The sequence below is a fragment of the Rhinopithecus bieti genome, unplaced genomic scaffold, assembly GCF_001698545.2.
Source record: "Rhinopithecus bieti isolate Rb0 unplaced genomic scaffold, ASM169854v2 scaffold_2205, whole genome shotgun sequence".
In the NCBI taxonomy this organism is placed as follows: Eukaryota; Metazoa; Chordata; class Mammalia; order Primates; family Cercopithecidae; genus Rhinopithecus; species Rhinopithecus bieti.
The window spans coordinates 2850694-2876776 of NW_016803673.1; the positions used below are offsets into that span (position 1 = coordinate 2850694).

The 26083-nt window shown below is 49.1% G+C and overlaps 1 protein-coding gene and 1 long non-coding RNA gene across 4 annotated transcripts in view; one reads left to right on the plus strand and one right to left on the minus strand.

The window, feature by feature from the left end:
• Positions 1-13448, minus strand: part of GTF3C5 (general transcription factor IIIC subunit 5) — a 27967-nt gene extending 14519 nt beyond the window's left edge. For 2 of the 3 annotated variants that reach the window (XM_017849357.1, XM_017849352.1), the window contains exons 1-3: positions 12961-13448; positions 3466-3685; positions 1500-1698 (exon numbers count right to left, since the gene is read on the minus strand). In XM_017849357.1, coding sequence (XP_017704846.1) covers positions 1500-1698; positions 3466-3685; positions 12961-13140 — 599 coding nt within the window. In that variant the 5' untranslated portion in view covers positions 13141-13448. The remainder of the gene's footprint in view (positions 1-1499; positions 1699-3465; positions 3686-12960) is intronic. The other variant, XM_017849366.1, reaches the window with a different exon arrangement.
• A 227-nt stretch (positions 13449-13675) lies between these two features.
• On the plus strand, positions 13676-15826 carry LOC108512999 (uncharacterized). The gene is made up of 2 exons (XR_001880768.1): positions 13676-14170; positions 15546-15826. It is a non-coding gene; the product is annotated as an uncharacterized LOC108512999 (long non-coding RNA).
• The last annotated feature ends 10257 nt before the right edge of the window (positions 15827-26083 follow it).

Sequence of the window (26083 nt, forward strand, 5' to 3'; positions counted from 1 at the left end):
TGAGACGGAGTCTCGCTCTGTTGCCCAGGCTGGAGTGCAGTGGCCCGATCTCAGCTCACTGCAAGCTCCGCCTCCTGGGTTCACGCCATTCTCCTGCCTCAGCCTCCCGAGTAGCTGGGACCACAGACGCCCGCCACCACGCCCGGCTAATTTTTTGTATTTTTAGTAGAGACGGGGTTTCACCGTGTTAGCCAGGATGGTCTTGATCTCCTGACCTTGTGATCTGCCCGCCTCAGCTTCCCAAAGTGCTGGGATTACAGGCGTGAGCCACCGCACCCAGTTGGGTATTTTCAAACTTGTTTTCCTCATTTTGTTTTCATAGTAGTCAATCTTGGATTTTATATAAAGGAAATCCTATTCTTCCATGTCAATGTGTGGCATTTGACAATTTGAACATTTGACAATGGCCAGGCCTGCCTTTCCAACAGCCCCAGGGGTCTCTAATTATGTCAAGAACTTCTGAGTTACAAAACTCATTTCATCTGAATTGCATGTGGGCTTGGGCAGGCTGTGCACATGGGAGGTGTGGTGGGTGGTGGTGGCTGCACTATGAGTCACGGCCATTGGCTTTTCATAGCTCTTGGTGTAGGAGAAACCCACTACTGATGAGAGAGAGAGTGAGCGCCTGTCCTCAGGAGAGGCACCATGTTCGGGAGGGGACACAGACCATAACCAAGTACAGAGCAGGCGAGAGCTGTGTAGAGTCACAGATGCCTTGAGAAGGATGACACTGGGCGATGGGCAGGGTCAGGGGTTCCCTGAAGCGACCTCCAGCCGCACAGGGCAGACCAGGAAAGGGTAAACAGCTGGGGTGAAGTGGGACCAAGGCTTGGCAGGTGAGTGTGGCAAAGAGAGGAGGGCAGGGGAGGGACAGATGATCAAGAGGCTGTGAAATTTCTGCCAGGGACAGGGACGGTGAGGCTACGGGGAACAAAGGAGGTAGGAAAGAGCTGGGGTCAGAGAGTGGGACGTTCCCAGGCGGCTTGCTTAGGTAGGTGTCATTACTAGTGACAGCAAGGTCCAGAGACTGGCTGGTCAGCCATGACCGGGGATTAAGCCAAAGGACATTTCTCAGCAGGAACCCACATGTCCCACAGTCACATTTTTTTGCACTGTCCTCAGGGGTGAGGCCAACCTGGTGATCACACAGGCCACTGCTTACTAAGGCCCCGTTCTGTACTCAGCCCTGTGCCGAGAACTGCACGCACTTTTTAAATTCAATCCCAGTACCTCTGTTGGGTAGGTACTACTATCATCCCATTTTCTTTTTTTTTTTTTTTAGAGACAGAGTTTCACTCTGTCACCTGGGCTGGAGTGCAGTGGCGCAATCTTGGCTCACTGCAACCTCTGCCTCCCGGGTTCAAGCGATTCTCCAGCCTCAGCCTCCCGAGTAGCTGGAATTACAGGTGTGCACCACCACACACAGTGCGTGAGCCTCTGCACCCAGCCCATCCCATTTTCAGGATGGAGAACCGAGGCCACATGGAGAGGGGCCTTACCGGTGCTGGGTCTCTGGTCGGTAGAAGTAGTCCACCGGAGCGTCCAGCCGGGAGAAGATAGGCGGCGGGATGTAAAGCGGCAGCTCCTGGTGGAAAAAGGCCTCCTTCTCAGGCCGGAGCATGAGCACCTTGTCATACATTGACGTATGCTTGCCGCCTGCTTCCGTATGCACGGCCAAGTACTGGAAGTCAGACATCCCTAGAAAGAAAGGTGGGCAGATGGCAGACAATGAGTCCAGGGATACCTGTCTGGGAATGGGCAGCTGCCACACACCGACACCCACGTCTGCTTAGGGAGGTGCTGAGTGGGCCACATGGTGGAGGCTGCAGGGTGAGGGTGGCAGGAAAACACACCCTTCCCAAACGCTTCTGCAAAGTTGGCTTGATGCAGTCCAAGTCACTTACATAAAAATTATTTTGGGGAGGTGGGTAGCTACATGACAGGTGAGGATAGAGTCCAGGTCAGTGCTTCTGAGACGTATGTTACTTTTAACTGTAAAAACTGCAATTACCTTTGCACCAACCTAATAACATGCATATGAATCACCCGGGATCTTGCTAAATGCAGGTTCTGACATGGCACATTTCTACCAAGCTCCCAGGTGAGGCTGATGCTGCCAGTTCAGAGACACACACTGAGCAGCAAGGTGTTGGTTCAATTTGATAAAAAAAATACGAGGTGTAATGTTTTATGAATCACTTGGGAAACCTTGTCCCAGAAAGAACAGCCCTCTTTGGTGAATGCCATGACCCACCAGAATGACTGCCACTGAAAATACCCAATCCATGGGACCCCAGGTCCTGCTTCTCCTTCATTTCACTTTCTTCTTCCCCTCTTTTCTCTTTCTAGTCCTCTTTTCCCTTCTCAATCTTTAAACTCTTCAGATTCTGCCTAGACCTGCAGCTGTAACTCAGCCATCTCTAAGGCTTGTTAGTAACATGCCAGGCACCTCCTGTGGTCCACAGCCTGGCCCATTCACGGGCACTGCCTCCCGGAATCTTCACCAGGGCCTAAGGAGCAGGCTCTGCAGCCCGCACTGCACAGACAAGGAAACTGAGGCTCAGGGAAGCCAAGTCACCTCCCAAAGAAACTGGCAGGGCTCAGGCAGGCACAATGCCAGAGTCTGTGTGTTTCTCACTCCCGTCTCCCTCCCTTGCCTCATTGCTTCCTCCCTGGGGTTCCTTGTAGGTGGCAAACCTGATGGAGGGCTCCACGAGGGACGTTCAACCTGCTGAGAATTCAGAGGAGCAGGAGGTCTCAAGGGGCTTCGGCAGCTAGGTGGGCAAGACCAACAGCAGCCGAGACCAAGAGAAGGTTCAAGACACTGTGGTGGGGGAAAGACTGGAGGAGGTCTACTGACCAGTTTTACTTGGTCCCATACAATGGTTTCATTAAAAGGTAGGAGATTTCTGGCCGGGCGCGTTGGCTCAAGCCTGTAATCCCAGCACTTTGGGAGACCGAGACGGGCGGATCACGAGGTCAGGAGATCGAGACCATCCTGGCTAACACGGTGAAACCCCGTCTCTACTAAAAAATACAAAAAAACTAGCCGGGCGAGGTGGTGGGCGCCTGTAGTCCCAGCTACTCGGGAGGCTGAGGCAGGAGAATGGCGGGAACCCGGGAGGCGGAGCTTGCAGTGAGCTGAGATCCAGCCAGTGCACTCCAGCCTGGGAGACAGCGAGACTCTGCCTCAAAAAAAAAAAAAAAGTTAGGAGATTTCTAGCTTAACAACACTGACGATTGGCAGCAATCAGCCCGCAGTCTCTGGGGAACTGCTGGCTGGAGGGAAGAAAGGCTGCCTCCTGGATGGGGCCTGTGCCCTGCTGTGTCCCCATAGCCCCTGCCCTCCTGCCTGGGCACATCCTGGCCCCCTTCACTGATGCAGATGACCCACACAGCTCCTGCAGGCAGCTGGGATGGCCGGCCCTGAAATAACCAGACACTGCAAGCACAGATTTCAGTTACCCTGAAATTTGTAAATGGTGGAGATGATGCCAAGGATCTCCATGTCAAATGTGACCTCGGAGTGGGCCTCAGTGCCCAGCACCCCTTTCTGCCGCCTTGTTCTCTTCCTGATGCGGAGCAGCAGGCTGCTGGTACTGAAGCGGTTGGCGCACACTGGGTGGCAGTACGGGTCCTTGGGCCGGAAGTACAGCTCTAGCCTTTTGGTGGGGTCCGCGTAGATCTGTGGCAAGGCCAAAGGAGACAGAGTGAGGCAGTGACAAGCCAAGCAGCCAGTGAGAAGCTGCTCCTCTCTCAAAAAAAGTCTGACAGTGATCCAGGAAGGGCCAGGAGGCTCACGTTTCATTCTGGACTCTTAATTCCAAAAGGCTCATTTTTTAAACCCATGTATCTTAGTTTTTATCTAGTGGAGAAAATGAGAATCATCTCCTTCCTTCTAAGAAGTTGTGAAGTTGGAGATGACAAGTGCCAGCTAAGTAAATGCCATCATCCATCAAGTGCCTGCTCAGTGTGGGGCGTCAGGTTGTCCTTCTGGCAACACTTGAGGGGAGGTACTATCACCCTTATCTTGGAGGGAACTCGGGCTTGGTGCAGGGTGGAGTGGCTTGTCTAGGGCTACCTACTCTAACAACTACCCACCATAAAGGGTCTTGGTATTCAGTCTCATATGCAAATGTTTCGAGGTCCAAATGAGATTAAATCAATCAGTAACAACCATCTGGGCTCTGGCTTGCTGTTACCTCTAGCTTTCCAAGCATATGAGACTGAATACCAACACGCTTTTGGGTTCCTCTCCTTAAAAACCCCAAGAATAGCATCTATGTCATAGGACTGTTATGGTTCAATATGAATAAAGCACAGTGCCTGGTGCCTAACTCATGGTAGACATTCAACATGTGCCACTTCCATCTGAATGAATACTTGCCCGATGCTGGGTCACAATGAGCATCGGATGTGTGCATATGAAAGCACCAACAATGTGAATACGGATGAGGTCACCTACGTGCTGGTGAGCTGGCTCCCAACACCCAGCACAGGGTCTGGCCCTTAGGATGTGATCAGGAACTACCTAGAGAGAGAATGAAGATGACTTTGTCCTCAGGAATCTCCTCCTCATGAAACACACACCTCTGAGTCCTGATGGGGTGGGAATGAACCCAAGCGTAGGCCTGGCACAGGGAGGTGCTCAAGAAACATGAGGAGACTGAATGGGTAATGAAGGTCCCTTCCCAAAGTGCTCACGCTGTCACTGGGTACACATGATCCCTGAGGTTAGCGAGAGGAAGGATTCTGTCAAAGCCATAAATCAAGTGAATAATATAAAAGAAGAAGCCAGGGGCAGTAGCTCATGCCTGTAATCCCAGTACTTTGGGAGGCCAAGGCGGGTGGATCACGAGGTCAGGAGATCGAGACCATCCTGGCTAACATGGTGAAACTCCGTCTCCACTAAAAATACAAAAAAATTAGCTGGGCGTGGTGGCGGGCGCTTGTAGTCCCAGCTACTCAGGAGGCTGAGCCAGGAGAATGGCGTGAACCTGGGAGGCAGAATTTACAGTGAGCCGAGATTGCACCACTGCACTCCAGCCTGGGCGACTGTCTCAAAACAAACAAACAAAAAAAAGAATAAGCCTAAAACCTATCATTAAAAGTCTCATTAGGGACAGGCTCCTTGAACCTCGTAATGTCCCCTTATCCCAACACTGCCTGTAAGAAAGTCAGATGGGTCATACCAACTAACGAAAAACCTCTGGGCCATCAACCAGATATTCCAGAATATTCACCCTGTTGTCCCTAATCCTTACACCCTCCTCAGCAAAATTCCATGTGCCCATCAGTGGTTTATGGTCACATATTTAAAGGATGCTTTTTGGGCATGCCCCTTGGCTAAGGACAGCCGAGACATTTTTGCTTTCGAATGGGAAGATCTCCATTCTGGATGGAAGCAACAGTATTGATGGACAGTTCTCCCCCAAGGCTTCACAGATTTCCCTAACCTCTTTGGTCAGATTCTAGAACAAGTTCTAAAACAAATTTCTATCCCGAAACGCATATGCCTGCTCCAATACGTGGATGACCTGCTGGTATCTGGTGAAACTATAAAATAGAGAGCTGCCCTGTCCATCCACCTCCTTAACCATTTGCAAGGAAAAGGGTTAACGGTTTCAAAGGGAAAGCTTCAATTCATAGAGCCAGAAAGTAAATACCTAGGACACTCGATAAGTAAGGGCGAACGAAGGACAGAGCCTGAACGACTTGAAGGGATTGTGTCCTTACTTTTGCCTAAAACTAAGCAGGAACTCAGAATAATTCCTAGGATTGGCTGGATATTGCCGCTTACGGATTGACTCAAACGCCCTAAAAACAAAACCTTTATACCTAAAGTTTGCCTAAGAAAAGCCTGACCTCTTCTGTGGACCTCTGAAGAAATCCACTGGGTTGAAGAACTAAAAACATCTGCTCGTAACTGCCCTGTCCTAGCCCTGCCTTCCCTAGAAAAGCCATCTCACCTTTTCATTAAACAAGGGGGTAGCTTTAGGGGTACTTACTCAAGAACATGGGGGTCACTGGCAACCTGTGGCCTTGCTGTTGAAAGTTTTAGATCCAGTAACCTGTGGATGGCTTGAATGTATCCATCGCGGCTACCACTTTGTTAACAGAAGAAAGCAGAAAGCTGATCTTTGGGGGAAATTCAGTTGTGAGCACACCTCATCAAGTTAGAACTATCTTAAACCAGAAGGCAGGGAGACGGCTCACTGACTCAAAAACTTTAAAGTATGAAGCCATCCTGTGAGTGAGATGATTTAACACCAACCTCTGTAATTCACTTGACCCACAAGGTTTCCTAACAGGGAATCCAAATCTAAAAGGACCTGAGCATGAGTGTTTAGATTCAGGCCCGATGTAAGGGAGACCCCTTTCAAAACAGGGCAGCACTTATTTATAGATGGCTCTTCCGGGGTAACTGAAGGAAAAAGACATAATGGATATTCAGCAGTCTATGGGGAAGACCTTGCAGAAGGAGAGTCAGAAAGGCCGCCCAATCATTGGTAAGCTCAAACATGTGAATTATTTGCAATGAATCAAGCCTTAAAGCACTTGCAAAACCAAGAAGGAACTACTTATTCTGATTCCAAGTACACCTTTAGGGTAGCTCATACATTTGGAAAAATTTGGACCGAACGAGGTCTCATTAATAGCAAAGGCCAAGACCTTGTCCACAAGGAATTAATCACCCAAGTATTAGGTAACCTCCAGTTGCCAGAAGAAATAGCTACTGTCCACTGTCCATGTCCCAGGACACCAGAAAAGTCCTTCTTGTGAAAGTTGAGGGAATAACTGGTAGATCAAATAGCCAAACAAGCCACCATTTCCTCTGAAATGCTCACTTTTCACCTAACCCCTTGTCTTCCTCCCCTGACTGCAGTTCCCATCTTCTCTTCAACTGAAAAGAGAAATTAATAAAACAGGGGCCAAAGAGAATCCTGAAGGAAAATGGGTATTATCAGACCAAAGAGAACTGTTATCCAAACCCTCATAAGAGAAGTCTTATCTCAGCTGTATCAAAGAACTCACTGGGGACCCAAGCCGTGTGTGACGCAGTTCTCAGGGTTTAGGGATGTGTAGGAATTTATACTCTGGCAAGACAAGTTACAGATAGTTGTCTAACATGCAAAAAGACTAATAAGCAGACCCTAAGAAAACCACCCCTTGGGGAAGGGAGTCCAGGGTTAACCATTCCAAAGTGTCCAAATTGAGTACACCGACATGCCCCCAATCGGTTGCCTGAAGTACTTATTAGTGATAGCAGATCATTTTACGCACTGGATGGAACCTATTCCCTTTGCAAGTGCAACTGCTAATAATGCAGTTAAAGCACTGACTGAGAATATTATACCCAGGTTTAATAGATTAATAGAAAATACTGATTCAGATCATGGGACTCATTTCACTGCACATGTCATCAAGAAACTAGCCCAAGTACTAGACATAGCATTGGAATACCATACTTCCTGGCACCCACCTTCATCAGGAAGAGTGGAGAATGAACCAAACTCTGAAGAGCCACTTAACCAAATTAGTCTTAGAGACTCGGTTGCCATGGACTAAATGCTTTCCCATTGCCTTGTTAAGAATCCGAACTGCCCCTTAGAAAGATGTTGGCTTATCACCTTATGAAATGCTATATGGGTTGCCTTATCTACACTCCAGTGCTGATATTGCTACGTTTGAAACAAAAGATCAGTTTCTCAAAAACTATAAACTTGGTCTATCCTCCAGCAGGACTAAAGGCCTCTTAGCACAGATGCCACCCCTAGAGTTTTCCAGCACACCAGCATCAGCCTAGGGATGACATTCTCATCAAAAGCTGGAAGGAGGGAAAACTCGAACCAGCTTGGGAAGGGCTTTATCTGGTACTCTTAACTACTGAAACAGTGATCCGAATGGCTGAAAAGGGATGAGCACTACACGGGGGTGAAAGAAGTAACTTCCACAGACAGGGAAAAATGGGCTGTCACCCCAGGACCCACCCCACCACACTAACTAACCCTAAAAGGGCTTAATAATCACTTGTTTATTTTTCCTTTTCTTTCCAACAGAAGGTCATCTTGTCATCACTGTGACTCAGGCTAATTATCCCTTGACCCTTCAGTTGGATGCCTGTTCAGTTATCCTGTGCGGCTACGAACAAGCTCAAAGGCAGCTATCCAACGTAGGTAAGTATCTATGTCCATATCGCAGAGTCAAACAAGTATAAGTATGGAGCCTTAAAGGGCCCCTGTGGTGACTGGGCAAATGTTTGGTGGACCACTTAATATGGCGGGTGGACGGCCAACCCCCTCCTTTAAATAAGCTGCGGAAACTTTTTTTTTTTTTGAGACGGAGTCTAGCTCTGTTGCCCAGGCTGGGGTGCAGTGGCGCGATCTCGGCTCACTGCAAGCTCCGCCTCCCGGGTTCACGCCATTCTCCTGCCTCAGCCTCCCGAGTAGCTGGGACTACAGGCGCCCGCCATCTCGCCCGGCTAGTTTTTTGTATTTTTTTTTTAGTAGAGACGGGGTTTCACCGTGTAGACCAGGATGGTCTCGATCTCCTGACCTCGTGATCCACCCGTCTCGGCCTCCCAAAGTGCTGGGATTACAGGCTTGAGCCATCGCGCCCGGCCGCTGCGGAAACTCTTAACAAAAACTCCAACTTATCCGTGGTTCCACTCCACCAAATTGTAAGCCACTGAAGTGTAACCCCTTATTGCTAATTACAGATAATCCCCAAACAATGGCCCAAGAACCCTCTGTATTTGGAGGGTATGGGTTAGGAGCACACGTTACAGGGCGGGATCCCATAGGAACCCTCTCTCTAAGGTTGGCTGGACCATCAGCAGCTAAAAACAATGAAGAAATTCAGACCCAGGGTCCAAGGAACGTATGGGACCCAACGCTCTCCCCAAACATATCAGGTCCAGCGTTCCCCTCCCATCTCCAGGACGACCCTGACAAAGTAGCAGTTGTAGAAGTAAGAGACCTAAAGCAAACTCTAGCAACTGAAACAGGGTACGGAGATGCAAATGCCTGGATAGAATGGATTAAATATTCCGTCCGCACTTTAAACAAAAGCAATTGTTATGCTTGTGCACACGGTAGACCAGAGGCCCACATTGTCCCCTTTTCTCTTGGATGGTCCTCCAGCCGAGCGGACATGGGCTTAGGTAGCTCTTTTCCAGAACCCCACAGCCTGGGGTGACAAATGGTGCCGACCTCTCTCTCTGCCGTTCCCTGAAGTTCAACACCCTGCGGGTCAGCCCCCAAGGGCTATCCAGCTTCCGTCTCTCAAGGCCAATTTTCCTTTGTGTCTCTTGTGATGGAAAATTTGGCATTCCTTGGAGATCTAACAGGATGCAGTGAGCTTAAGCCCTTCCAAGAGCTTACCCATGAGTCTGCCCTTAGTCATCCTGAGCGGAGGTATGGTGGCATTGTGGTGGACCATTACTGGATACTCTGCCAAGTAACTGGAGTGGTACTTGTGCTCTGATCCAACGGGACATCCCTTTCACTCTGGCATTTCATCAACCAGAAGTAAAAACAAAGCACTATAGAGTAAGAGATGCCCCCCATGGTTCCTTTGACCCTCATGTTTATATAGATGCCATTGGAGTTCCCCGAGGGGTACCTGATGAATTTAAGGCTCGTAATTGAATAGCTGCAGGATCTGAGTCTATGTTTTTCTGGTGGCTAACTATAAATAAAAATGTGGACTGGATAAATTACATCTATTACAACCAGTAACAATTTGTTAATTATACGAGGGATGCTATCAAAGGAATAGCTGAACAACTAGGGCACACCAGTCAAATGGCTTGGGAAAATAGAATAGCATTAGAAATGATACTAGCAGAGAGGGGTGTGGTTTGTGTCACGGCTGGAACCCAAGTTGTATTTTTATCCCTAATAATACTGCTCCTGACGGAATCCTAACAAAGGCACTGCAAGGTCTTACTGCTTTACCCAATGAGCTAGCTTAAAATTCTGGGATAAACAATCCCTTCACTGATCTCATGGGAAGATGGTTCGGCAGGTGGAAAGGACTTATGTCCTCGATCCTTATCTCCCTTGCCATTGTAATAAGCATGTTTATTCTCGTAGGATGCTGTATCATACCCTGTGCCCGAGGGTTAATACAAAGACTTATTGAGACAGCTCTCACTAAAACCTCCAATTTTCCCCCGCCTTATTCAGACAAACTTCTACTTTTAGAAAACCAAGGAGAACAGTAAAGTCAAGACATGCTGAAAAGGTTTGAAGAGGAAGAATTATGAAAATCAAGAGGGGGAAACTGTTGGATACACTGAATGCTTCTTCAAAGATTCAGCTTGTTCAACTCCTTTGTTCCTTGTTCTCCATCTTCAAAGCCTAACTTCCTTGTTCTTTGTGCCGCCTTGCCCTTAGTTCCCCGCTGTGTTTAACTGCCCTTCCCGCCCAAACTATTCTTCCCACTGAAATCGCTCATCCTGCCACTGTAACCCACACCATGGTTCTATCTGAAATAGCCAATTAAGATCAGCTTAGATTGTGTGGTCCAACTCCAACCAGTAGGGACAGGTCACAAAAACAGGGACTGACTGCGTTAGGGATAAAAACCCCTTCCAGGCCGGGCGCAGTGGTTCATGCCTATAATCCCAGCACTTTGGGAGGCGGAGACCGGTGGATCACCTGCATTCAGGAGTTCGAGACCAGCCTGTAGCATACAGTAAATTCCTCTCCAAAGATTTCAGCCTGTTACCTTCCTTTAAATTCAAGAGGGGGAAAATTAACAAATACAATGAGTTATGAGTTCCATTTCAAGGAACCAGTATGTTAGTATGTTCAGCTTCCCTGTTCTTTGTTCTCCATTTTAAAGTTTAACTCCCGCCGGGCACGGTGGATCACGCCTGCAATCCTAGCACTTTGGGAGGCCGAGGCAGGCAGATCACGAGGTCAGGAGATCGAAACCCCCTGGCTAACACAGTGAAATGCCGTCTCTGCTAAAAATACAAAAAATTAGCCAGGCGTGGTGGCGGGTGCCTGTAGTCCCAGCTACTTGGGAAGCTGAGGCAGGAAAATGGCATGAATGCACTCAAGCCTGGGTGACAGAGCAAGACTCTGTTTCAAAAAAAAAATATATAGATAGATAGATAGATAGATATAGAAAGATATTTATATATTTAATAAATATATATAAATATTATAAATTTATATATATTAAAGTTTAACTCCTCGTTCTTTACACCTCCTTGCCCCTAGTTTCAGTAAACAGCCCCTTCCTAGCTTCTATCACCTACTCTGTCCTTAGTCATCCTTAGTTACCTGCTCTGTAACCATCCTTCCCACCGAAACTACTCACCCTGCCACTCAGGCCTGTGTCCCTGCCTTCTTTGAAATAGCCAACGGGAATTAGCTTAGACTGTGTGGTCCAACCCTAGCCAATATGGGAAAGAAACAGCAGTAGAGACTAGCTGCATAAGGGATAACCCCTTCCCCTCCCTTGTCGGTGTGCTCTCGCCATTGCTTCATCAGCAAGATGCACCCTTCTATAGAAGTAAATTTGCCTTGCTGAGAAAACTTTTTGCCGGAGTGCTGATTCTTCTTCGCGGCACCCAAAATTTATTTCCAACAAGCCTGACCAACATGGTTGTGGGGAAAAGAAAAAGAGATCAGACTGTTACTGTGTCTATATAGAAAGAAGTAGACATAAGGGACTCCATTTTGTTCTGTATTTGAGATGCTGTTAATCTGTGACCCTATCCTAAACCCTGTCCTTGCAAGAGACATGTGCTGTGGTGACTCAAGGTTTTACCGATTTTGGGCTGTGCAGGACTGCTTTATTAAACAAGTGCCTGAAGGCAGCTTGCTGGTTAAAAGTCATCATCATTCTCTTAATCTCAAGTACCCAGGGGCACATACACTGCAGAAAGTCACAGGGACCTCTGCCTAGGAAAGTTAGGTATCCTCCAAGGTTTCTCCCCATGTGATAGTCTGAAATATGGCCTGGTGGGAAGGGAAAGACCTGATCATCCCCTAGCCTGACACCTGTGAGGGGTCTGTGCTGAGGACTAGTATAAGAGGAAAGAAGGCCTCTTTGCAGTTGAGATAGAGAAAAGTATCTGTCTCCTGCCCGTCCCTGGGCAATGGAACATCTAGGTGTAAAACCCGATTGTATGTTCTGTTTACTGAGAAAGGAGAAAACCGCCCGTCAGGGCTGAAGGTGGGACATGCTAGCGGCAGTGCTGCTCTTTATGCACTAAAAAGGTTTATGGAGATGTTTGCAAACGCGTATCAAGGCACAGCACTTTTCCTTAAACTTATTCAGGTCACAGAGATCTTTATTCGTATGTCTTTACTGCTGACCTTCTCCCTACAAGGATCCTATTATCCTGCCACCTCCCTTTTTCTAAGATGGTAAAGATAATGATCAATAAATACTGAGGGAACTCAGAGTCCGGTGCCAGCGTGGGTCATCTGTATGCTGAGCGCGGTCCCCTGGGCCCGCTTGTTCTTTCTCTATACTTTGTGTTTCATTTCTTTTCTCAAGTCTCTCCTTCCACCTAACAAGAAACGCCCACAGGTGTGGAGGGGAAGGCCACCCCTTCACATGGTGAAACCCCATCTCTACTAAAAACACACAATTAGCAGGGTGCAGTGGCGGGCGCCTGTAATCCCAGCTACTCCCAGCTACTCGGGAGGCTGAGGCAGGAGAATCGCTCGAACCCGGGAGGCAGAGCTTGCAGTGAGCCGAGATCGCGCCACTGCACTCCAGCCTGGGCAACAAGAGCGAAACTCTTGTCTGAAAAACAAAAAAACCAAAAACCTTTCCCTCCTTTGTTCAGTTAGCTCTGGCTGCCGCCATAAGAGCGAGCAGCACCCTTCTGCATAAATTTGCTAAATTTCCCTTGCTGAGAAATCCTTTGAGTGCTCGTTTTCTGTGAGACTCGGAGCTCTTATTCCAACACGGACATTCCCAGCCCCTTACCCGGGAGACGCCTTCCTCGCCGCCCAGAGTCGGCAGCATCTTAGCCACATCACGCACCACGCCCGGGTACTCCACGCACACCATGCGTCGCTCCCGCCGCAGCTCCACGGGGACAGCAGCCCCCAGCCCCAGATCGGCCGCCTCCGCCGCCATCCCTGCGCGTCTGGCAGGGCCCGCCATGGTCCGTCCCACAAAGTGCTCCCAGAGGCCTCGCCTCAATGGTTCCGCGAAGGAATCGTTCCGGGCTCCCTCACCGCTCGCGACGCCCTAACTCCCCGGGCTCAGCAAGACTCCAGGGCCTCCGGGGAGCACATGGCCCATGGGCGGCCCCATGGCTTCGGGGAAACGACCGCCGTGTCTTCCACTTTTTGTTTAAAATGAAGCGGGTTAGCCGACGGGGCGTGGCAAGCACCACTCTCTCCTACTAGCCGGCTTGGGACCCAGAGGATAATAAGACACCACCCTCCCTCGACTTCAGCCAATGAGAGTCCGAGGGCCGAGCGAGTTTTTTTTCTTAGCCAATGAGAAGTCCAGAGGTAGCTAGGTGCCACCTTCTCCTCCAGTTCCATACGTTTTAACCAATAAAGAACTAGAGTTTGACCACGTCCCTGCCCTCTTCTGGTTATTCCACCCAATGACAGCTCGGGGGCGGGCCAGAGGCAGACTTCCGACCCGCCTGCTTGGGTGGGAAAAGGTCCCGGCTGAGAATTGATTTCCGGGTCAGGGTTCTCCTGGGTTCTGTAGTTGTTGGCGCTCCTTTTCCCAAGCTCTTGCAACCCTCTCGGGATTAGGTTTCTAATGGCGCCTGCGGGGGGCCTCGCGGAACTTGATGTGGAAAAGGCGAGCGCGGGGGAACTGTGCTGTAACCACTTGCCCCGCTTCCACAGAAAGCCCCGAAGCGTCGGCTCGGGACCGAAGGCGGCGTTCGTCTGTTAGACAGGCAGACACTAAGCGTCTACTGTGTGCTGGGTCCTATTCGAGAACCAGCGGGAAGAACAGCGTCTGTCTGGGAGGCGCACGGGGCTGCTGCGAAGCCCCGGAGCTGGGAGTGTGGCCCCTCAAACAGCGAGGAGATGAGGTCCGAGGCCGACCGAGGTCAGAGACCTTCACCCACGAAAAGGGTCCGCCCGTCGGGCTGGCTGCTTCCCAGTGCCGTGGAGAGCCCCTGATGGTTTCTTTTTTTGAGAAGAAGTCTCGCTGTGTCTCCCAGGTTAGAGTGCAGTGGCGCTTTCTCGGCTCACTGCAACCTCCGCCTCCCGGGTTCAAGTTACTCTCGTGCCTCAGCCTCCCGAGTACCTGGGATTACAGGGGCCCACCACCATGCCCGGTTAATTTTTGTATTTGTAGTAGAGACGAGGTTTCACCATGTTGGCCAGGCTGGTCTCAAACTCCTGACCTCAAGTCATTCGCCTGCCTTGGCCTCCCCAAGTGCTGGGGTTACAAGAGTGAGCCACCGCGCCCGGCCCCTTGAAGGGTTTTATGCGGAGCAGTGATCCCATTCATGCATTTGAAAGAACTCTCTGGCTGTTGTGTGGAGAATAGAGCAAAGGGGGCGAAAGTGAATTCAGAAAAACCAGGCAAGAGATGAAGGGACTGGGTTTGAGGATATTGGGAGACGAGAATCATGGCCGAGCACAGTGGCTCACGCCCATAATCCCAGCACTTTGGGAGGCTGAGGCAGGAGGATCACTTGAGTCCAGGAGTTGGAGGCTGCAGTGAGCTATGATCACGCCACTTGCATTACAGCCAGAAATTAGTAAGAGCAAGTGACCCCTTGCTCTTGGCTATGGGTACCCCAAGTTTCTGAAGTTTTTTTTTTTTTTTAAGACAGGATCTCCCTCTGTCACCCAGGCTGGAGTGTAGTGGTGCGATCCTGGCTCACTGCACTCCCGAACTCCCGATCTCAAGCGGTGCTCCTGCTTCAGCCTCCCGAATAGTTGGGACTGCAGGCATGCACCACCATGCCCGACTAATTTTGCAGTTATGTATGTGTCTGTGTGTGTGGCAACGGGGTCTGACTATGTTGCCTAAAGTCATTTCTTTTCTTTTTTTTTTTTTTTGAGACAGAGCCTCACTCTGTCACCAGGCTGGAATGCAATAGCGCAAGCTTGGCTCACTGCAACCTCCAACTCCCTGATTCAAGCGTTTCTCCTGCCTCAGCCTCCCAAGTAGCTGGGATTATAGGCATGCGCCACCATGCCCAGCTAATTTTTGTATTTTTAGTAGGGATGGGGTTTCACCACATTGGCCAGGATGGTCTCGATCTCCTGACATCATGATCCACCTGCCTCGGCCTCCCAGAATGCTGGGATTACAGGCGTGAGCCACCGTGCCCAGCCTGTGATTTCTTAATCAGAAGAGTACCTGATTGCTCTCGATGGGTTTAAGAAGGCAGAATAAATGGCTGCATGAATTTAGCCCACTGAATACAGTCTGAAGTGTAACCTCAATGTGAAATGTATTGTAATTGGAAGGCTGGGTCAGGAGCCCCAAAGCTTTGAAGGAACGCTTCCTTCTGAGAGTCCGGTGGGAAATCAACCACCAGCAGATGATGGATGAGCTGGAAGAACCACGTGTTTCCACAGGGAGCTGCACGTGAGGACCTGGTGGCCCCTGACCTGCCCTCTGCAATGGGGACCTGCACTTTCTGCCACCAAAGAAGATTCTCTGTAGGGAGGCCAGGATGATTCTCCAGAATTTACCATGCCTTGAGATGAAATTTCCTTTCAAACTTCTTGTGTCCTTTTGTCTTCATTCCATGTTCACCAATCAATCTTCTGATCCTTTCATTTTCCAGAAAGGAGAATCTGAATAACGTATATTTTAACCTTGCCTGCAATTGTAAAACAATAAATTGGTGTATTTACATCAGATCCCTGTGAGTTTGGTGCACATAAGACAGTCCTGAAGACTTGGTCACTGTTGGTAGAGTTGGCCAATAAAATATTGAACACACAGTTAAATTTGAATTTATGTAATATTTGGGGCATATTTATACTAAATATGTGTTATCTGAGATTCATATTTAGCTAGGTGATTTTTAAATTTTCTAAATATGGCACTCCCACCTCTGGGTATTGAAGAGATTGAGTTTCTGAACTTGCAAAGCTGACTCCAAACCACCTGGAGCCTTAGTGAGCCCACCCTGTAATCCAGTGACCCTCTAGTTTGCTCTATTTTTCCTTCTTACTGAAGCAAGAGTGATCTTTCTAGAATGAGATCATAGTCCGTCCCTGCCTCCAGTGACTCCCCATCATCTCTGTCCCACCACCCAGCTAACTGTCCCCTCCCTTTAGATTGTTGTCTTAGACGTCACTTTGCCTGGTAAATCCTCCCTGACCCCAAAACACTAGTTTGGTGCCATCCTCTCTGCCTGGGGCTCCAAACTCACTGTATCATGGAGCCAGAAGCACTATTATTTTTTTCTATTTTTTTCTTTTTTACTTTTCCACTTGAGTGGCAACTTCCTGAGAACAGGGATCATGTCTGTCTCATTCACCACTGTCTTCCCACTGTCACCACTGCCTTGCGTGGGGCTGAGCACAGAGCAGGGGCTCAGGAAGTATTTATTGAACAACTGAATGAGGTCACTTGACTTATTTGAGCCTTCAGTCGAGCCCCAGGTCAGGGCATAGTCATGGGGACACTACATCAAGGCTTGTCAGACGAGGAGTGTCCTTTAGTGCACAGGAAGTGAGGAGCGGGGCTGGATGTGAGGGGAAGACAAGGGACCAATTCCAGGGCATCAGACTAAACTTTTTGAGATCAGACTTGGTCCTGCCTGAGATTCAAAGCAGAAGGTCAGAGGCAGGAGCAGTAAGACCAGGCTGGGAGCAGAGACAGGCCAAGAAAGATCAGGAACCCAGTTAAAAAGTAGCTTTGGCCGGGAGTGGTGGCTCATGCCTGTAATCCCAGTACTTTGGGAGGCTGAGGCAGGTGGATCACTTGAGGTCAGGAGTTCAAGACCAGCCTAGCTAACATGGTGAAAACCCGCCTCTACCAAAAATATAAAAATTAGCCACGTGTGGTAGCACATGCCTGTAATCCCAGCTACTCAGGAGGCTGAGGCAGGAGACTCGCTTGACCCCAGCAGGTGGAGGTTGCCATGAGCGGAGATCATGCCACTGCACTCCAGCCTGAGTGATAGAGTGAGACTCCATCTCAGCAACAACAACAACGAAGTAGCTTTAACATTCTCCAAAACCTTGCAGCATTTAGAGCAGGCAGCTGTGACAGTACCTGTGCACTGAGGGAACACTTTCTCTGCCTGGATTCAGGGCATATGCTATGATTTGAAAATGTCCCCCAAATTTCATATGTTGGAAACTTAATCTGTCCGCCTTCATGAATAAATTAATGTTGGCTCTGCCCTCATGCACGGATTAATGTCGCTGTTGTGGGAGTGAGTTGCTTATCTCTTTGTCATAGAGACAAGCTCTGTCCAGCTCTCTCTCTCTCCTGCCCTCTTGCATGTGTGCCCTCCGCCATGTCATGGCACAGCAAAAATGCAAAGACCTTTAGCAGATGCTGGCACTGTGTCCTTGAACTTCTCAGCTTCCAGAACTACAAGAAATAAATGTCTTTCCTATAGGGATTACCCAGTCTGGGATAGTCTGTTATAACAGCAGAAAACAGACTAATGTGGCATCCTTCTTGCATCTTGCCCCGCTGTGGGGTGGCAGATCTCATCCCACTGGACAAAAGGGCTCTGCAGCTCTAGCCGCCTCCTGTGGCCTGGATTGGGCACACTGGGGGTTGGGGGGCAGCCTCTATGTGCCACTTCCGCACAGGAGAGATTTGGAGCTCCCGAAGAACGCTTGGGTGCTGGCAACCAGCGTTTGTTACTCAGGGAAAGGGTGGGTGTAGGGGCCAGACCTACAGGGTCTGTGGGTTTTTCTCCCCGTGTGCAGAGATGAGAGATCGTAGAAATAAAGACACAAGACAAACAGATAAAAGAAAAGACAGCTGGGGCTGGGGGACCACTACCACCAAGACATGGAGACCGGTAGTGGCCCCGAATGCCTGGCTGTGCTGATATTTATTGGATATAAGACAAGGGGGCAGGGTAAGGAGTGTGAGCCATCTCCAGTGATAGGTAAGGTCACGGGGGTCACATGTCCACTGGACAGGGGGCCCTTCCCTGTTTGGCAGCCAAGGCGGAGAGAGAGAGAGAGAGAGAGACAGCTTACGCCATTATTTCTGCATATCAGAGATTTTAGTACTTTCACTAACTTTGCTACTGCTCTCTAGGAGGCAGAGCCAGGTGTACAGGATGAAACATGAAAGTGGACCAGGAGTGTGACCGCTGAAGCACAGCATCACAGGAAGACGGTTAGGCCTTCGGATAACTGCTGGTGAGCCTGACTGATGTCAGGCCTTCCACAAGAGGTGGAGGAGTAGAGTCTTCTCTACTTTTCCCCCTGGGGAAAGGGAGACTCCCTTTCCTGGTCTGCTAAGTAGCGGGTGCTTTTCCTCGGCACTGACGCTACCACTAGACAACGAGCGTCTTCCCAGACACTGGCATTACCGCTAGACTAAGGAGCCCTCTGGTGGCCCTGCCCGGGCATAACAGAAGGCTCACACTTGTCTTCTGGTCACTTCTCACTGTGTTCCTTCAGCTCCTATCTCTGTATGGCCTGGTTTTTCCTAGGTTATGATTGTAGAGCGAGGATTATTATAATATTGGAATAAAGAATAATTACTACAAACTAATGATTAGTGATACTTACTAATCATGTCTATGATCTATAGCTAGTATAACTCTTGTTATTTTATATATTTTATTACACTGGAACAGCCCGTGCCCTCGGTCTCTTGCCTCGGCACCTGCGTGGCTTGCCGCCCACAGGTGGGGACCCCTGGCACGAGACACAGAAGGGTGCATCTTCCACCACCACCCCTTGGAGCTGAGCTCCTCTTTCCAGACTCAGGGACCCTCCTGCTGAAGGGACTAAGGAGCTGGCCCTCTCGGGGATGGTTTGGGTTTTAGGCTGAATCTTGGCCTTAGCCAGGACCTGGCAGAAGCTTTACCATTGAGAAGCTTTGAGCTGCTGTTGGCATGAGGAGGAGGATGAGTCTGCTTCTGTTGAGCCTCACTTCTGTACGTGGGCACTGCCCTGCTTGATTTGAACATTTTTTTGGCTTAAATGTTTAATTTCCCATGGTGTGACTGTGAGGGGGGAATGGAATCCTACTGTCACCTTGCTACCGGACTGCTGGCCTCCAGAACTCTGAAAATCACATTTGTGTTGTTTTCAGCCACCCAGTGTGTGGCAATTTCTTACGGCCACCTCAGGAGATGAATACAGATCAGGGAGTCCTTGAATTCTCAGAGCATTTCCGGGATTCATTTTGGGGTCATAACATTTTCTTCTTTTTTTTTCCTTTTTGAGATGGAGTCTCCCTCTGTTGCCCAGGCTGGAGGACAGTGGCATGATCTCGGCTCACTGCAACCTCCACTTCCCGGGTTCAAGCAATTCTCCCGCCTCAGCCTCCCGAGTAGCTGGGACTACAGGGCCATGCCATCTCACTCGGCTAATTTTTGTATTTTTAGTAGACACAGGTTTTCACCATGTTGGCCAGACTGGTCTCAAACTCCTGACCCCATAATCCACCCGCCTCAGCCTCCTAAAATGCTGAGATTACAGCCATGAGCCACTGTGCCCGGCTGGGTCATAACCTTTTCTGGCATAAGCAGGTCAGATTTTCTTCTCTTCAGTTACTGGAGCTCACTCACTATAAGTCAGGCCTTCCCCCTTCATTCCTTATGCCTCCTGTGGGGCCAGAGACCACCCATTTCCAGACTGGGGTCCTCTTTGAGGTACTGACCATCACTGGGGGCAGATGGTGTAAATGTTGCAGCCCAGCCTGGGTGGCTGAGTTGCAGCAAGTGTGGTCCCCACCCACTCTCCAGACTCTATGTTAAAACCCTAACTCCCTGAGCTGGTATTAGCAGTTGCTGCCTTGGGAGGTGATTAGGTCAAGAGTGTGGAGCCCTCATGGCGGGATTAGTGCCCTCATAGAGGAGACAAGGTGCGTGCTCACTCCACTCTGCTGTGTGAGGTCACAGCAAGAAGGTGGTCGCCTGCCAGCCAGGAAGAGGGCCCTCGCCAGACCCTGTATCTGCCCGCACCTTGACCTGGGACTTCCCAACCTCCAGAACTGCGAGAAATAAATTTCTGTTGTTTAAGCCTCCTAGTCTATGACGTTTTTGTTCTAGTAGCCTGAACTAAGACCAGTCACTTCACAGCAGTCACTCAGACATCCATTTACCAAATGCTTCCCGTGGTGTGCCGGATCCTGTGCTGGGCTCAGACGATGCAGTCAAGAGAACCGCCAGCCTCCGCCCTCACAGAGCTCACATTTGATTCGCAGAGATAGACAGCAGGCGAATAAAGGAAATCCACGTTGAATGTAATACTAGGTAATGAGGGCTTCCAGGAAAAACGAAGCCCGGCGCATTTTTAATTTTTTTATTTGTTTGATTTTGTTTTTTTGAGATGGAGTTTTGCTCTTGTTGTCCAGGCTGGAGTGCAGTGGCATGACCTCGGCTCACCACAACCTCCGCCTCCCGGGTTCAAGCGATTCTCCTGCCTCAGCCTCCTGAGTAGCTGGGATTACAGGCGTGCACCACCACTCCTGGCTAGTTTTGTATTTTTAGTGGAGACGGGGTTTCTCCATGTTGGTTAGGCTGGTCTCGAACTCCCAACCTCAGGTGATCCGCCCGCCTCGGCCTCCCAAAGTGCTGGGATTACAGGCATGAGCCACCGCGCCCAGCCTAACCCAGCGCATTTTAACCATTTCCCTGCAGTCGGCCCTGCCGGCCCCAGCCACCGCCTCCAGACCCCGGGAAGTCACAGAGTGAGTTCTCAACTAGAGCCACACAGGCTCACATCCTCCCTGGGCAGCAGGGACATGTGGTGTGAAAGTTAAGGGGTGGCCGGCACCCCCATGCCCGGCCACCTACGGTCGCAGCTCAAGCACTAAGGACATGCCAGGCCCAGCCCTCAGTTGCCCCAGCATCCAGCTGAAGCCCAGCTCCTGCTCCCTGATTGTAGACCTGGGGAACATCGCACAGCTGTACTGTCTGCTGAGGTGTCCCAAGGCAAAAAAGGGGCTACTGACTAATTGACAGGACCAAATCCCATGGGGTGGGGGGGCTGACACTCTAGCCACCCCACAACCCTCACACCTGACTTCTGTCTGGGGCCTTGAGTACTTAATACTGCCTGGGGAGGCCCTTCTGTGATGGGGCCTGGGTGGAAGAATATTGATCCTCTACTAACTGAAGACCAGGAGGGCTTTGAAAAATGTTTTCTTTGCAGCCGGGCAAAATGGCTCACGCCTGTAATCCCAGCACTTTGGGAGGCTCAGAAAGGCGGATCACTGGAGGCCAGCAGTTCAAGACCAGCCTGGCCAGCATAATGAAACCCCATCTCTACTAAAAATAAAAAATTTAAAAAAATAGCCAGGCGAGGTGGCGGGCGCCTATAGTCCCAGCTACTCGGGAGGCTGAGGCAGGAGAATCGCTTGAACTCAGGAGGCAGAGGCTGCAGTGAACTGAGATTGTGCCACTGCATTCCAGCCTGGGCGACAGAGCAAGTCTCCACCTCAAAAAAAAAGTGTTCTTCGGGTCCCAGAATCTGAATATTCCTTCCTGGGATGCCACGTCAGTCTGTGAAGCACACGGTGGGTATTTATTTAGTACTCTCTGGTCTGGAATTGATTCCTGCACCGAACAGGTGGAAGGGTGTAGTGTTGAATTTTGGCCACGAGATGGCAACAGAGCGTCCTCCTGGGCAACATCGCCACCTGGTGACCATCAGTGCCCATGACAACCTGGAAGAAAGGGCGAAGTAACCAGGGAGGGTGAATCCAGCCTGAGGAGCTTAGAGCATCATGTGATCCTTAGAAGCCATGTGCTGGGCCAGGGGGCACCAGCCTGCTCCCGATCAGGTCCGACCATATACACACCCACATCCAGGTCCAAGAATACTCCCACACAGTTCCAATACTGGGTGGCAAATGACGGGGACCTGGGGATGGGGTTTATGCAGAGTTTTCACAATTTTCTTTTGATTTCCATGGGGGACAAACTATTCCAAAGGATATGCTCCCTTTTAACCAACTTGTCATTCTGAAGCAAAATTAAGTTACATATGTATAGTACTGAATTTCAAAGTCTGTTCATAAATTGAATTGTGTTCCTAAAATAAATGTTTTTTAGAATGTACCAGGCAGAGGGAAATTTACATTAAAGCTAATACAAATTAAGCATCCGATTCCCTCCATTGCATGTACTTTTTGAAGGCCCTGGTAGGTCCCTTATCATTGTATTCACATAGGCATGTTTTTATAAAAACCGAAAACATAAGATTTTAACTGCAATTTAAACTGCTGTCTCTTTCTTTCGTGTTTGTTTGTTTTGAGACAGAGTCTTGCCCTGTTGCCCAGGCTGGAGTACAGTGACGCCATCTCACCTCACTGCAAACTCTACCTCCCGAGTTCAAGTGATTCTCCTGACTCAGCCTCCCTAGTAGCTGGGACTACAGGCGTACCACCACACACACCTGGATAATTTTTGCATTTTCAGTAGAGACAGGGTTTCACCATGTTGGCCAGGCTCATCTCGAACTCCTGACCTCATGTGATCTGCCCGCCTCCGTCTCCCAAAGTTCTGGGATTACAGGCATAAGCCACCATGCCTGGCTTGCTGTCTCTTTCCATGGGACCTGCCCTCTATCAATGTCCCCTTGTGTTGGGAGACACTGGAGCAGTCACAAGCATTTGGGGAATTTGACTAAGGGGGAAGTTGAATTGGGAATGCATTTAGTTTGGATTGAATGGCTATATGTGTGGTTTGCAGTCATTTCAATTTAATAGTTATCACTGGTCATCCCATGTAGAAATAGCTTCCAGGAAAACACATTATTACTACCTTCTGTGACAGTTTACTGATGTTTTGACATGAAGTCCAGGATCAAAGGAAGTTTAGTGCTCAGAGTTAAAAGCTACACTGTAGAAAATTTCACCAATCAGCAGATGTGTAAAACATAAAAAGAGGAATGTAAATGGTTCGGCCGCTGTGGAAACAGTATGGCAGTTTCTCAAAGTATTATTTATTTATTTATTTATTTATTTATTTATTTATTTATTTATTTTCGAGACAGTCTCCCTCTGTCATTCAGGCTAGGGTGCATCGGTGTGAGTTCTGCTCATTGCAGCCTCTGCCTCCCAAGTTCAAGTGATTCTCCTGCCTCAGCCTCCCAAGTAGCTGGGACTACAGGCTACAAGGCTGGCTAATTTTTGTATTTTTAGTAGAGATGGGGTGTCACCATGTTGTCCAGGCTGGTTTCGAACTGCTGATCTCAGGTGATCCAGCTACCTCAGCCTCCCAAAGTGCTGGGATTATAGGCGTGAGCCACCATGCCCAGCGTCAAAATATTAAAAATAGAATTACCTGGTCAGGCACTGTGGCTCAAGCCTGTAATCCCAGCACTTTGGGAGGCTGAGACAGGAGGATTCCTTGAGCCCAGGAGTTCAAAACCAGCCTGGGCAACATAGAGAGATCTTGTCTCTATTTTTAAAATAGGGCCGTGCCACATGCAGTGGCTCACACCTGTAATCCCAGCACTCTGGGAGGCCGAGGCAGGTGGATCACTTGAGGTCAGGAATTTGAGACCAGCCTGGCCAGGATGGTGAAACCCCATCTCTACTAAAAATACAAAAATTAGCCAGGCATGGTGGCAAGTGCCTGTAATCCCAGTTACTCAGGAGGCTGAGCGAGATAATTGCTTGAACCCAGGAGGTGGAGCTTGCAGTGAGCTGAGATCGCGCCACTGTACTCCAGCCTGGGCAACAGAGCGAGACTCCATCTGAAAAAAAAAAAAAAGTCATGTGGTGATGGTTGTGCAACAATGTGAATGTATTCAGTGTCATTGAACTGTACTATAATATTTTGAAAAAAAATCTTTTTTTTTTTTTTCTTTTCTGAGCAGCAGTTCTCAACAGAGAGCTTAAAATATTCAGTAAACCATGCTATAAACAGACACGCTGTCATCCAGGATTTGTTCTTCCATTTCTAGAGCACGGGCAGAGTAGGTTTAGCATCATTCTTTTCTTTTCTTTTTTCACAGGGTCTTGCTCTGTGGCCCAGGCTGGGGTTCAGTGGCACAGACTGCATCCCCCACCTCCCGGGCTCAGGTGATCCTCGCGCCTCATTCTCCTGAGTAGCTGGGACTTTCACAGGCGTGCGCCACCATGCCTGGCTAATTGTTGTGAGTTTTGTAGAGACGGGTTTCGCCATGTTGCCCAGGCTGGTCTTGAACTCCTAGGCTCAAGCAGTCTGCCCAACTCAGCCTCCCGAAGTGCTGGGATTACAGGCCTGAGTCACTGCACCTGGCTGATTTAGCATAATTCTTAAGGGCCCTAGGATTTTGGGAATGGTAAATGAGCACTGCCTTCAACCAAATGTCAGCAGCTGCATTAACCCCTAACAAAAGTCAGCCTGTCGTTTGAAGCTTTGAAGCCAGGCATTGACTTTTCTCTCTAGGACTTTCTCTAGGAAAGTCCTAGATGGCATCTTGTTCCAACAGAAAAACTGTTCAATCTACATTGAAAAATCTGTTGTTTAATGTAGCCACTTTCACCGGTGATCTTAGCTAGATCTTCTGGATAACTTGCTGCAGCTTCTCCATCAGCACTTGCAGCTTCACTTTGTATTATTATTACTATTTTTTTTTTTTTTTTGAGACAGAGTCTCACTCTTGTTGCCCAGGCTGGAATACAATGGTGCGATCTCAGCTCACTGCAACCTCCACCTCCCGGGTTCAAGCGATTCTCCTGCCACAGCCTCCCAGGTAGCTGGGATTACAGGCATGCGCCACCACGCCAGGCTAATTTTGTATTTTTAGTAGAGATGGGGTTTCACCGTGTTGGTCAGGCTGGTCTCGAACTCCCAACCTCAGGTGATCCACCCGCCTCGGCCTCCCAAAGTGCTGGGATTACAGGCATGAGCCACTGCGCCCAGCTCACCTTGTACTTTTGTGTTATGGAGATGGCTTCTTTCCTTAAACCTCATGAACCAATCTCTGCTAGCTTCCAACTTTCCTTCTGCAGCTTCCTCACCTTTCTCATCCTTCACAGAATTAAAGAGAGTTAGGGTCTTGCTCTGGATTAGATTTTGGCTTAAGGGAATGTTGTGGCTGGTTTGATCTTCTATCTGAACCTTAGCCATATCAGCAATAAGACTTTTTTGCTTTCTTACCATTTGCGTGTTCACTGGAGTAGCACTTTTAATTTCTTTCAAGAACTTTTCCTTTGCATTCACACCTTGACTGTCTGGCACAAGAGGTCTAGCTATGGGTCTGCCTTGGCTTTCAACCTGCTTTCTTCATGCCAACATTCCTCACTAATCATTCCTGGTTTTTGATTTAAAGGGAGAGACCTGGGACCCTTCCTTTCACTGGACTCTTAGAGGCCATTGTAGGGTCACTGATCAGTCTAATTTCAGTATTTTGTGTCTCAGATGGGAGGGAAACCTGTGGAGGGGGAGAGAAATGGGGAAATGGCCAGTCAGTGCAGCAGTCAGAGCACACACAACATTTATTGATTAAGTTTGCTGTTATATGGGCGCAGTTTGAGGCACCCCAAAGCAATTACCATGGTAACATCCAAGATGACTGATCACAGATGACCATAAGACATAGAATAATTAAAATGTTTGAAATATTGTGAGCATTACCAAAATGTGACACAGAGACATGAAGTGAACATACACTGTTAGGAAAATGAAGACAATAGTCTTGCTGGGCCCAGGGTTGCCACAAACCTTCAATTTGTTAAAAAAAAAAAGAAAAAAAAATCAGGTTGGGTGTGGTGGCTCACGCCTTTAATCCCAGCACTTTGGGAGGATGAGACAGGCAGATCACCTGAGATCAGGAGTTCGAGACCAGCCTGGCCAACAAAAATTAGCCAGGCATGGTGGTGCACACCTGTAATCCCAGCTACTCAGGTGGCTGAGGCAGGAGAATCACTTGAACCCAGGAGGCGGAAGTTGCAGTGAGCCGAGATCACACCACTGCACTCCAGCCTGGGCGAGAGAGCGAGACTCCATCTCAAAAAA